The following is a 12,987-nucleotide window of genomic DNA, read 5'->3' as shown; positions in this document are numbered from 1 at the left end:
CATTTACTATATGCCCCTAGTTGTATTCAATAACGTTGTCCGAAAAAAAGTTAGGTTTCATTTGGATGGACAGTGAAAATGATTTTAGTGAAATTAGAAACAGTAATAAAAATTATTATAATTATGATTGAAAAAAATTATTATAATTGTGATTAAAAAAATCAATAAAAAATTTATATTAAATGAATCTTATTAAAATTGATATTTAAATTTAATTGACGGTGTGATGAATTCAATCATATCATATTGTACTTACAGTGAAATCTAGACTTAGTCAAAGATAATTAAAGAAAGAAAACATAATCTTAAATTATAGATAAAGACTTGCTCTTTGTTTTATATTTTTAGTCTCCTCTCAGCATTAATTTAAATGGCTTGAATATATATACTTAAAAGTTATAGATTTAAAAAAATTTCGACGTATAATATCATTTTCACATAAATTAAATAAATAAAGATTAAAAGAGGTTAAGAATTGATTAAGAATTTTAAAATCTTTGAAATCAATTTCGTGTTTTTTATTCATAAAATGGTTTTTAAACGAATATAATTGTTTTTTTTTTCCCTACGACTTAGATATTGAACACTCCAAATCCTAAATTTCATTGTTAAATCCAAATTATTTCAATAAAAAACAGTTTACAGAAATTACATATATAGATATATTAAGTTGCTTGTGTAATTAATTTTTTTAGTCTCCCAATTTTGTTTCATATATATTTTCTACTCAGCATGGGCAGCCATTTTCAATTAATGATTAAATTAGGTAACATGTGTCTATCTCGTTTCAATTATTTTAGCAGGGAAAGCCTGTTACCGTGGTGCATGTTTGGGCAACAAAAACCAGGGCATTGAGTTTAGCTGATTACCTCGTATGTCGATCAGCAACACACAGAAAGGAGTTGTGATCAGAAATGGTTGCATGGTGTAGCTGTTGCAGCTGAGCCCGAGAGCTTCAAGTTGTCTCTACAGGTTCCTAGTGTGCAAGAGATTGCAACACATCGGCTTGAGACGATACCGGCAAGATACATAAACATTAATATTTGATGCAATATCATATTAATTTTTAATTCAAAAAACGGTGTTAAGAGATGGAGTTTTATTTTTATTTTTAATTACTTTTTAAATTTTTATTTTTATTCATATCTTATATATATTAATATATTTAAATACGTAACATAACGTGAATAATATGTTTAATTTAATTTTATCATAGTAATATATATTCAACATATTTAATACGTTTAACATATTTAATATATTATTTTTTATATTTAATTTAATTTAATATAAATATATAAAAAAAATTTAAATTTAAATTTTTTAATTATAATAATTAACTTTTTAATATCATATAAAAATTATTTTAAATATTTAATTATAATACTCATTTAATAATTAAGGAAAATCGAATCAATGAAAGGGAAGACGAGAGGGAGGGAAACAACATAGTAAAATTTGAGGCCATTTGGAGCGGCGGATGAGGAGTTTTCGGAAGAAGAAACCGCCTGCCTTAAGCCTTGGATCTAGGAGTTTTGGTTGATTTTTGAGAAAATTTACTTGGACAAAAGGAAAGAGGAAAAAGAGAGAAGTGTATGGGTTCAATTTTGGGAGCAAAACTGCGCCGACAAGCGATGGCCGATGACGACAACGATGGCTATGGCTCGACGGAATCTGGGATAGGAAGACTGTTGGTTAAAATTTTAAGGGGAGAGTTTTCTAGAGAGAGTGTGCGGGAATTTTTTTTTTTCAAATTAGTTTTTTAAGTTGTTATTTAAAAAAATTTAAAATTAATTGTTAAGGTTTTTTAAAAAATTTAAAGATGTAATCTGACGTGTATTAAAAAATAAGCCACATGACCTATCATTTTATCCATGTCAGCATCTTTTAAAATCTAACCCACTCAAAATATCACGGTATTTTAGTGAGGCTATTTCTATTTATACCCCAACTTCTTCACAATATACCATAACTTTTTAAATTTTAATAAATTTTTTTAATTATTTATTAGTTAATTTTTTTTTGTCTTTCACACCTGTTTTCTTAAATTTAATTTTTTGATATTTTTAAAGGTTTTTAAATATTTATTTTCGAAAATCTTGAATTTTTAAAATTTTTTAAAAGTTTCCATACATTTTATTTTTGAAAATATTTAAAAACTTTCATAAACTCATTTTCAAAAGTATTAAATCATATTCCAAGATTTTAACATGAAATTTTAAGAAATTAAATACGAAATCAAATGAAAAAAATAAAAAAATAAACAATTTGCTTTTGATTTTATACTTTTTAACCTCAAATTAACAAAATTTATTTTAAATTTGATTTGATTGTGATTTAAAATTTTTGGATTTTGATTGAGAAGAAAGAGAGAGGAGATAAGATATGAGAGAAAGAGAGGTGATGTGTTTGGATTTTTGATAAATTTATGTTTTAAGTATGTGATGTGTGAAGTAAAAAATAGAATGTTAAAAATAAATGATGTATTGAGTAATTATTGAGGTCCAAATAACAAAACTCATTTAGTTAACGAACATGCAAGCTGATTAAATGTAACATCAATATATTTAACAAAAAAATTAGATGAAATTAATAATTACATTAAAATTATTAAATTAAAATAATATAATAATTATCTTTAGCTATTTGATTTAATGATCAAATCAATCTTAAAAAGATATCAAGTTTGAGATTCGAACCTTAATCTTTTTCTCTCTCTTTTTATGTAGGGTTCAATCCTTTTGAATGATAAAAAAAATAATATAATAATTAAATTTATATAAAAAAATTACAGAAAAAGATTAAATTTCAAAATTTGTCATAATATAGGGACTTATGGGATATTTGGACTATCAGAAAAAAAAAAGTTATTAAGAAAAAAGATTTTTTATGAAAATTGAAAAAAAAAAAGGTTATTTCTCTTAAAAAATTAGATTTATTTTTACAAGTAAGACTGTAGCTTGAGAATAAAATAAGAGATTATATATAATGAGATTTGAGATCAAAATTTATAAAATTTTATTTTTTAAAAATAATTATATAAATCAATATAATTAAATTTTAAATTTTAAAAAAAATTTATTTTGCAATTCAAACACACATTAAAGCTAAATTACAAATGAAATCCAAAATGGATTTTTTTTTTTTTTAGTTACAACCCTTTAAGAATTGAGTGTTATAGCTAAGCATTTTTTCGGCAATAACTAAACAGTTCAATATTCTAAAAATTAAAGGGACCAATAATGTCTAAATCGAACAATTCTCCTTCGTTATGAAATTACTTTTTTTTTTCATTTTATTAATTTTATTTGTTTGTAATGAAATTTAAGAAAAAAAAAAAGGTATAAATGTGACATATTTTAGATTAAAATTATTTTTTAATATAATTTTTATTATTTTTAATGTCTCAAATAAAAGAAATTCAAGAAATATAAAATAAAATTGGAATATAGAAAAAAAAAGAATATGACTTTAAAAAAATATTTTTCTTTAAACAAAAATTATTTCTAGTTTTGTGGCAATATTTTTGAAATGTACATGGAAAAATTATTAAAAAGGTGGAAATCCGGGCTCTAGATCGGATTGGTCCAATGACGCGGAGCGACCAACTTGGCTGCACGTGTTGACATGTGGCTCCGCCGATTTTTCCCTTTTTTTCGCATTTATTCTTTTTTTCGCTAATTCTCTCACCGTTACTTCTTCTCTGAGTTTTCCACGACCGGCCTGCCCTCCCACGCATAAACCCTCAACGGAATCTCGTCGGAACTCGGATCTGCCTCGCCGGAATCTTCTTCGGATTTACGGCTTTCTCTTTAGTCGAAAGGTCCTTTCTTTTCCGTTCCAAATCTTTCTGTTTATTAATGTAATCAAATAATTTTATGTACATGTGCATTTTTGCGTGATCTAATTTAAATTTTTCTTGTAAATTATAATGAATTACTATCTAAAATTTCTTATTTATTATTATTATTATTATTATTTACTTTGTAGTTTAAATTGATGGATCCTTGATTCAAAAATTCTTCATGTTCATTTTTTTTTAATTCTGGAAATTAGATAAATAAGTGAACATCTATGAAAGAATTGATTCTCAGTTGTTTAGATTCAATCTGTATGTAAAGCTTAGATTTTTATTATTATTGTTATTATTATGAAATTTGGGTCCTGGTTGCTTTCCTGTTGCTGTTACTTAAGGGCGTAGGTCTAATTTAAAACAAATAAAAAAGGGTTTTAAATGTTTAAATAAGGTGGGGCTATGTGGCATTAGTAGAAGTTGAAATTCTATTCAGGGTATTACACAATCTTTCGATGTTACATTCTCAAGTTGTCAAAGAAAGAGCATTTGAAACTGAAAGCAAATTATTTTGGGGTTTGTAATTGAAGTTCTCACTATGTTTTCTCACCTTTTGTTCGATTTCAGAAATGTATAGTAACTTGGGAGCCCAGCCTGGTGTAACAAGACCACCAACAAATTCTCAGCCAAATCCATTTGGTAATGCATTTTATGGTGCTGGTTCTGGTCTTATCCGAGGTGGTCTGGGTGCATATGGAGAGAAAATTTTGGGATCAAGTTCTGAGTATGTGCAAAGCAATGTAAGTAGCATGGTGGGTGCAGTTATCTAGAGAGGTCTACTTATTGCTATTACCATATGCTTAAATACTGCATTTTTTCACTTCTAGTCGCTTCCTGATATTGCTTTTCAGGAATACCGTCAAAGTGATATGTTAATTTAAATTGAAACCAAAGAAAATTTCTTAAACTTCTAAACAAAATTTCATGGTTCAATTTGATTACCTGGTCTTTATATTTAAAAGTATTTTCTTGAACTTAAAAAAAAAAACTATTTAAATATATGCAAATTTTAAAGTAAGTAAAAACGCATTGAAGTTGGTTGTGATTAGATTATTTTGATTTTAGTAGAACCCAAAACTAAAACACACCAAAAGGTTGTTACCATTACCTGAACTGAAATTGAACTGAGAACAATAAAAACTGAATCAAGCTAACATCATAGTTCAGTTAACCTTTTATGATTTTGGCACAGCCCTAACGTGGTGCATTTTGCTATCTGAGGAGTGACCTACAGAAGTTAATACTTAAGATGAATTCTGTGGGAACAATTGTATACACCATGTCAATTTTTAGCATTAATAAGCATGGGTTAATTGTGTAATAAAGACTAAAAAATGTTGATATAAATGGCATAGGAAGTTAAAAGACATTCCTATTATTATAAAAGTAATAAAATGCCTTTGCTTTAAATACTTTAAATAGTTATTAAGATATAAAAAAAGGATCCATATCTGAAATGCTCCAAATTTATGAATTTTGTTCTCGCCTTATAATTTTTTTTCCATCTTGAAATAAGCAGATAAGTAGGTACTTCTCTGATCCCCAATACTACTTTCAAGTTAATGATCAGTATGTTAGAAACAAATTGAAGATTGTTGTATTGCCATTCCTGCACAGGGTAAGCATATTCTGCCCTTTGTGACATTTTATGTATTTTTGTTTATTTACCTTCTCATATCTCCCTTTTCCTTCAGGGCCATTGGACAAGAATAACTGAGCCAGTAGGTGGCAGGCTTTCCTATAAGCCCCCAATTTATGACATAAATGCACCAGACTTGTACATCCCATTTATGGCATTTGGTACCTATGTTGTGCTTGCTGGATTGTTACTTGGCCTTCAAGGAAAGTAAGTGATTCATTTTCCTCAATCTAACATTTTCTTCTATTTCTACCTTCTGTTTCCCAATTTGGCAATGTACATTTTAGCAGTTTGAAACCTTGTTCTGGACAGAAGTCTTCCTGCTTTGTTGTAATCTTTTATTAAGTTACTTCCAAACACTTTTTACTAACAATAACTTGGCATCTTTGAGGGGTCTGACTTCTTTTTTTACCTTTATGCCCCAATCCTTCTCTTGCTAGAGAGGCTTTCCTTTTGTATTCTCTTGGGGTCTTGAAGTAGAATCCAATAGCTAAAGCAATGTGTGTGGCGTCTAATGTTCTTTATTCTATAGTTGAATATCCCTGTGAGATGAAGGCAAGTCAAGAAGTTTTGCATTCAGGCACCACAGGAAGAATGGACCTTTCTATGGATAGTGTGCAAGTTATGAAGGAAAATAAAATGGTTGTTGTTATTCTTGTACCTTGTCATTGGTTATTTGACATTTTTCTGTATATTGACTTATTTTTGGAACTTGCAATAGTCCATCTTGTGTCTCCTTTGAAAAACTTAGGCTTCCATGTTGATGCTCTATACCCTAAGATCTGGCTTTTATTATTAGTCTAGTCTTGTTTCTGGTGGTGACCCCTCTAGATGCAGTATTGTGATTCATAATGTGGCGAACTTGATTTTATTCACTTTTAGTTTTCTATATATATACTGCTTGGCAAGACTACATATCCCGTGTTCCCCTTCTGTTTCTCTAATGGTTTCTATTCTCTCCTTTTCCACCAGGTTTAGCCCTGAAGCACTTAACTGGCTGTTTGTTAAGGGATTGTTTGGCTGGTTTCTGCAAGTCATGCTACTGAAAGTAACATTACTATCATTGGGTAGTGGTGAGGCGCCTTTACTCGACATTCTGGCATATGCTGGGTATACTTTCACGGGAATGTGTTTGGCTGTCCTCGGAAAGATCATATGGAGATACTCATACTACTTTTTGATGCCGTGGACATGCTTATGCATGGGAGTCTTCTTGGTGAAAACAATGAAAAGAGTCCTCTTCGCAGAGGTTAGAAGTTATGATTCCAGCAGGCACCACTACCTTTTGCTCTTTATTGCCCTGGCTCAATTTCCTCTTTTCACATGGCTTGGCAACATTACTGTTAATTGGCTTTTCTAAAACTGCAGCATTTTCTAAGTTGTTGAAGGAAAGAATTCTGTGTTTATATCAGCTCTAACAGTGCTTCTAGGCAATTTTACCATAGAGAATTTCTTCTCTGGTTAATTTTTTGTTTTTCACATTCATAGAAACCAATTTACATGTGCTAAGAAAGTTAATAATAGTTTTTGTTTGAATGGTTACATTTAAATGGATCACTGAGAAATTCATTTTCTACTTTTCATTTACTAGATGGATAGAATGACGTCTCCCTAGAATATATTCGCTGCTCTTTCACTATTTGTCAATTGCCATCAATCTCACTAATGCAACCTAAAGCTAGCCTCTGACCTCCCCGGCAAAGGGGGATGTTTATTGGGCACATCAGGCAATTATTTGCAAGGCTGCCTCTGATCCTCACCATGCTGCTATTGAACTGGGGTGGAAGACGACCTGATAGGAAGTTATCATCTAAAAACAATATTCTCCATGGTCTCCCCAATCTCAGTCCATATGCCATCGGTATTCGACCTGTCAATCCATTGTATGCTAGATTAATTACTGCTAACCTCTCAAAGTTGACCAATTTAACAGGCAAATGACCGTGCAGACGGTTCCCTTGTGCATCAAGTACTTGAAGTGGGGACCAACTCCGAAAATAGTTGTTCACCTCTATTGCTGTGAGTTGGTTGAAGGAAACATTAAGGTGCTTCAACTGAGCCAATGCAAGAATTCCCCTACTAATGGGACCTGAAAACATGTTATCACTCACATCTACCAATCTTAGCTATTCAAGATTCTCTAATGATGTAATATGTCCCGAAAGCCGGTTGTGAGACAAAGTCAAAGTTCTCAACCTTGTAGGAAGCTTTGGGAAGCTTCCGCTTAACTTATTGGAGCCAAGCTCTAATGTCTGGAGCTGCCATAATCCTTTAATGTCAGGAATTCTTCTGGAAAATTCATTATTTGACAGGCTTAAGTGAGTCAATCTTCGTAGTTCAGAAATCCTGGCAGGGATCTGACCTGAGAGGAGGTTTCTCGAGAGGTCTATTCTTTCAACCTTGTTCAATCCATGGATCCATCCTGAGATGCTGCCAGTGAAAAAATTGCCTGAAAAAGAAATTCGGATTAGCTTCTTGAGATTTTTTAATGTCTTAGGTAATGGCCCTCTAAAACGGTTTCTGCTTAGGTCAAGGGAGGTAAGCTCAGTAAGGTTTCCTATATTGTGTGTTAGAAAACCATCATATCCTGCTCTATCAAGTTCAATTGATACTATTCGGCTTGTTGAATTGCCCGAAGGGATGGAACATAAAATTCCAAGAAAATTTGCACCTGTACTTTCACATGGATCCGCTGAGAAATCCTAAGTAGTGAGGTAAGATGACGCTGGAATCATGTTGGGATCAACGGAACTTTTCAGGGATTGAAGAGCTTCAATATCTGATTTTAAGGTCAATGAATGAACAAGTGAAAGAATAGAAGTTAGAACTATAGGAAAGATCATGGAAAATGAAGAGAAGACGGAGTGACGCATGTCTCTGGCCATTTGGTTTGAGGAATTGCTGTCATCTTAGCAGCTGGGAATAACTTATAAATAGTTCTTCACCAGGGTCTGGAAATGGAGATTTACTCTTAGAAAGTATGATCATGCCAAACTAAGGACACCTAAAGTCAGGTCGAAAGGTGGTTAACTGGTTTGAAGTTAGGCAGAGAGTTCAATCTTACCATTTCAACCTACTTCTTTTCATGAATGGAATCTAAATTTCAAAAGGTCCAAAAGAATAGGGGAAAATGATCATGCAAAAGGTGCAAAGCATTTCTAGTTTCCCCTTTCTACCCCTAGAGGTCAAAAGGGAACCTGGAAAGAAAATCAGTCCCAAACCCAGAGCTGGGCTCTCTCACCAAATATCTAAATTGTTTTGGCATAGCTGCCAATCCCCATTCTCACTCCCTTTGTAATGAAATAGAAGGCATAATCACACTGATCATGGTGTCAGTCATTACCTTCTACATCCATGACAACTTCAGAGTTCTAATTCTTGAGCAATTGCAGTTCAAAGTTTTCTGTTCAGACAATAATCTTATGATTTATTTTCTGGCTACAGTTTTTTTAAATTACCCAAAATTTGTCAGACTCAAATTCAAACATCAACAGACCAAGTGTTGGTTTAATCTCATCTTAAATGTCAGCTTTCACAAGAAATATCATGACAGATACTGGGACATTTTCAAAGACAGGCATGACCAAGAGTTACGTATTCTCAAGAACATTTTGCCACCCAAGACTTCCGCTATGCATGTGCACGCGGTTAAGTATACGTACATATGAAAGTATAAATATATAGTCGATCAAACTATCGACACACAAGTCTATTTACATCCACTCAACCGAGATCAGGGACTGTAAAGAACTCATAATTATCATCTGGGATTTCAAGTCTAGGCTTCTTAAGGGGCATGGAATGTTTGGTAGGTCTGTATGAGTTGAAATTGCATAACTGTGGTATTGGAAGTTGAGGAACTTCAGCTGCTGCTAAAGCCTCCTCAGGCAATTGATCACCAAAAAGACCCATGTCTGCTAGCCATTCAAGCTCTCCAAGCTCAAGATGCTCTTTCTGCATAAAGATGGGAAAAAAAATTATAGAAAGATGAAACCATTTTAAAGTAACAGTTTAGCTACAGCTGATCAGTTCGGTGGTTTCTGCATCAATCTTTGTCCTTCTGGTTAAGGATTATAACCAAAAACATTTCTCATTATTTAAGTTGGGAGAATTTCCAAAATGCTAAAATGGTTCAAAAGTAAAAGGCCTCATTGCAAAAGAACTAGGTAAAACTCTTACTATCTTTTGGTGAAATTTTAAATCATGTTCCATTTATTTTTCTCAAAGTTATGTGTGATTCAATTAATGATATTTTATATATGTTTCTTAAAAGTTATTATATCTATAATATATTTTTCAAAAAGATTTCATAGTTATATGTTCATATATCAGGAAAGCAATTAACATAGTAATGTGTTTGTTGGGGTTTCCACTTTCCCCCTCTTGTAAAGACTATATAGAAACATCCAAGACTTTATTATTGCTAACTTCTCCTAATTTAACCACATCACCCAGCTGTATGACATCTACAACACATAATTTATATTATATATAGCTCGGTGTTCAGTCAATGCAAACAAATTAATGAATTTAGTATTTGCATAGTATGCAATACTCTCTTGACTTCTATAGACTGTTTCATGATTCAGACATTTTATATCATAGTTCTCTAACCAACCAGTGTAAGCAAAAGATAATAAACAAACATCTTTAATCATTATATCTTTCTCACCTTGTCGGGAGATCCAATATCCGAAAACTGCAACAGATCATCAACAGCCCATGAAGATGCAAAGCTTGACTGTTGCTGTGCTGGCATTTTCATTGCAGTCTGAGGTGCACTCTTGTTGGGCGGCTCCAACCCATTCTTTTCAGTATTCTTATTGCAACTAGAACTTAAGGCAACACGGATTCCTGTGGCTAGGAACCTTTGATGATTTGCAGAAAGGCTGCCAACTGAATGAATAGGTTCATCACAATCCTTGCAAAAAAGGGCTCTATCTTCAACACAAAAAATGAAAGCTGTTTTTTCCTGTACGTGGAGTGAGAAGAGGATCAGAGCCTCTGAACATTCAGAAAACTTTTGCGATTAAGATAATGAACAACATTTGAACAATCATAGTAACCTGATTACAAAGAGTTTGCTTTTACTATTTCTATAAATCTGAAGTCTAAAACCATGGAGTTATCTTAATTATTAAGCAAGGAGTGAGTAACAAGATGGAATCAAGCATGATTCCATATTCAAAAATGGTGAAAGCATTAGACTACCAAAGGCAGTGGTTAAGATATCAATGAGAAAATGTTGTCGCTTGGGACCATATCTACATTACATATCCTCCCAGGCTCAGCAGCTTTAGCCAGATGAACCCTAGACACTTGCTAATAGCCTTTCAATCAATCAGAAGGGTTGCAAACACTTTGAAGGTATATACTTTCTAAACTATTTGTCAAATTTCATATTCAGTCTAACAACTAGGATGGGAAAATATGCTTCTTGTTTGACCTGTCTTCGCTCTCATGCATGAATGCTCTATTCAACTTCTCTCACTCCTCTTTCTTGCATTCCAACAACCAAACCAGCTAATAAAATTAATATCCTTGTTACCCTAAGATCCACTGCACAAACTGATTCAATAGAACATTTCAGATTTAGACATTTCATCAAGCTGATATACTAGTGATGTCATCGGAGCAGTTGACAAACAATTGAAATTACAAGCAGGCATCACTTGCACCCCACTGCTGAAGTTACAGGCCATTCCATAGTTTTCTTTCTTTAATCTATTATTCTCACATGAAGCATTTTATTGCCAGAAGATTCGGAATTGAAATCAATGCTTTGGAATAATGAGTTATTCTGTTGAAGAATCATAAGTTGCATTTCAAGAGTATTATTGGCTTTTTGGAGAATAACATGAACAACCAAGAAAAATTACATAACAAATCATTCAGACTCAATTACAGAAACCATGAGAAACAACATAAAAAAAAAAAAAAAAAGCAGCTGACGTCTATAAAAATATAGACAAAATAGAAACTAACAAAAAAAAGCTGAAGTTTCATTGGAGGTAAGTAAATGAAGCGTACCTGACATATATCACAAGGAGGAAGCTTGTTTGAAAGGCACTGAAGAAGAATCCTTTGGTGCTTACTTGCAAGCTTGTTAGCTGCATGAACTTCAACATCACATTTAGCACAAAGTGCAGCCTCGTCTGCACAACATATCACTGTTGCTGGAGCTTTTTCACAAACATCACACTGGATTTTCATCTTTATATTAACCTTCGAACTCTGTTCAACTCAGTTTCAGTATTTCTCACTGCTACTCGTTTTTAACCAAGATCTCCGTTTGTTTCTGAAATTCACGAAATACCCATAGTTCAAAAACTTGTAAAAATAATGAAAAAGTGAAGCCAAGAAGATAACAAGATCTGGGTATACCTTAAAAAAGCTTCTTCTTTTATTACCAGAACTTTCAAAGAGAAAAACTTAAGAACGAAGACTATGTCTTGAGAAAAGAAAGGAGGAAAAGAAAAAGGAAAGAGAAAAAATCTGGGAAAATATAACACAAAAGGGGAAAATGAGGAAGAGAGAAACGGTGGAGGAAAATACAGGTGATGTGAGAAACACAAGCAACCAAGCTAGGATCTGTGTGACCATACAGTAAGGGAGATAGCAGAAGTGAATGGTGGAGAATCCAAGAAAGATGGCTTGAGTTGAAGATAAGGCATTGAGATTTTGGGTATCAAAATCAACAATTTTGGTGCTTACAACAATGCAATTGGTAGGGTCAGTCCAGTGAGTCAGTCAGCTGTCTCTCCCACCATGGATTGTTGTGGTTATGGTTTGTGCAACGTGTTGCCACCAACTAAAACATGTTTTGTGGCCACTGTTGATTAAGATTAAAGTTATAAATGAATTGAACATAAAATAATGCACATTAATTTATTTATTTATTATTAGAGTTATTTGAATTTAATTCGTATTTAATAAAAAATTTATTAATTATATTTGAATTCGATTCATTTAGATAATAAAATATTTATGTTTGTTTATATTTAATTTATTTTTATTTAAAAATATTTTCAATAATTTATACAAAAAATTTTGAAAAAAATTATTAAAGATATTTTTATCCAAAAATATTTTCAATAATTCTTTCAATAAAATTTTTGTATAAATTATTAAAAATATTTTTATTCAAAAATACTTTTAATAATTTATATAAAAATTTTTTAGAGAGATTATTGAAGATATTTTTTGTTAAAAATATTTTCAATAATTTATACAAAAAATTTTGAAAGAGAATATTAAATGTATTTTTAACTAAAAAATTTTTAATAATTCATTCAATAAATTTTTTGTATAAATTATTAAAAAAAAATTTTATCAAAAATATCCTCAATAATCTTCATTAAATTTTTTGTAATATTGTTATTAACTTATTATTATTATCAAATAAATGAACGAATTTTAAATAAATTTATTTATGAATATAAATGAACGAATAGATAATTATTTATATTTGATTCGTTTAACAAACGAATATATA

The 12,987-nt window shown here is 31.4% G+C and overlaps 3 protein-coding genes across 5 annotated transcripts; 1 reads left to right on the top strand and 2 right to left on the bottom strand.

Annotated features, from left to right (window-relative positions):
* Positions 1-3,679: 3,679 nt before the first annotated feature.
* On the top strand, positions 3,680-7,066 carry LOC111302504 (Integral membrane HRF1 family protein). 3 transcript variants are annotated; one of them, XM_022905909.2, is made up of 5 exons: positions 3,680-3,823; positions 4,421-4,593; positions 5,373-5,471; positions 5,548-5,699; positions 6,465-7,066. In XM_022905909.2, the coding sequence occupies exons 2-5, from the start codon at positions 4,423-4,425 to the stop codon at positions 6,850-6,852; spliced, it is 810 nt and encodes a 269-aa protein (XP_022761644.1). In that variant the 5' UTR covers positions 3,680-3,823; positions 4,421-4,422; the 3' UTR covers positions 6,853-7,066. The 3 variants fall into 3 exon arrangements, with proteins under 3 accessions (XP_022761644.1, XP_022761642.1, XP_022761646.1); XM_022905907.2 differs by having other exon boundaries at positions 3,684-3,823; positions 4,421-4,605; XM_022905911.2 differs by lacking the exon at positions 5,373-5,471 and having other exon boundaries at positions 3,684-3,823.
* On the bottom strand, positions 6,867-7,591 carry LOC111307025 (receptor-like protein 39). The gene is made up of 2 exons (XM_022905091.2): positions 7,144-7,591; positions 6,867-6,949 (listed from the first exon to the last, which is right to left on the bottom strand). Exons 1-2 carry the CDS (start codon positions 7,589-7,591, stop codon positions 6,867-6,869), a joined length of 531 nt encoding a protein of 176 aa, XP_022760826.2.
* A 1,380-nt stretch (positions 7,592-8,971) lies between these two features.
* Positions 8,972-12,204, bottom strand: LOC111307747 (B-box zinc finger protein 25-like). Its single transcript, XM_022905912.2, has 4 exons — positions 11,877-12,204; positions 11,523-11,790; positions 10,165-10,464; positions 8,972-9,446 (listed from the first exon to the last, which is right to left on the bottom strand). The coding sequence occupies exons 2-4, from the start codon at positions 11,703-11,705 to the stop codon at positions 9,216-9,218; spliced, it is 714 nt and encodes a 237-aa protein (XP_022761647.1). The 5' UTR covers positions 11,706-11,790; positions 11,877-12,204; the 3' UTR covers positions 8,972-9,215.
* Positions 12,205-12,987: the final 783 nt, after the last annotated feature.

The sequence above is a fragment of the Durio zibethinus genome, chromosome 22 (assembly GCF_047325235.1).
Source record: "Durio zibethinus cultivar Kanyao isolate XHJ-2024 chromosome 22, ASM4732523v1, whole genome shotgun sequence".
Lineage (NCBI taxonomy): Eukaryota > Viridiplantae > Streptophyta > Magnoliopsida > Malvales > Malvaceae > Durio > Durio zibethinus.
This window is presented reverse-complemented; position numbering and strand designations above follow the sequence as displayed.

Bases quoted from the DNA above. Each gene is read 5' to 3' on its own strand.
- LOC111302504 (XM_022905907.2), top strand. From the start codon at position 4,423: ATGTATAGTAACTTGGGAGCCCAGCCTGGTGTAACAAGACCACCAACA. The intron at 5,472-5,547 runs GTAAGCATATTC...CTTTTCCTTCAG, and splicing joins TATTGCCATTCCTGCACAGG to GGCCATTGGACAAGAATAAC. The intron at 5,700-6,464 runs GTAAGTGATTCA...CTTTTCCACCAG, and splicing joins TTACTTGGCCTTCAAGGAAA to GTTTAGCCCTGAAGCACTTA.
- LOC111307025 (XM_022905091.2), bottom strand. From the start codon at position 7,591: ATGTTTTCAGGTCCCATTAGTAGGGGAATTCTTGCATTGGCTCAGTTG. The intron at 6,950-7,143 runs GCAATTGACAAA...AAAATTAACCAG, and splicing joins TTGCATTAGTGAGATTGATG to AGAAGAAATTCTCTATGGTA.
- LOC111307747 (XM_022905912.2), bottom strand. From the start codon at position 11,705: ATGAAAATCCAGTGTGATGTTTGTGAAAAAGCTCCAGCAACAGTGATA. The intron at 10,465-11,522 runs GTACGCTTCATT...CTCCACGTACAG, and splicing joins CTCCTTGTGATATATGTCAG to GAAAAAACAGCTTTCATTTT. The intron at 9,447-10,164 runs GTGAGAAAGATA...ATCTTTATGCAG, and splicing joins ATATTGGATCTCCCGACAAG to AAAGAGCATCTTGAGCTTGG.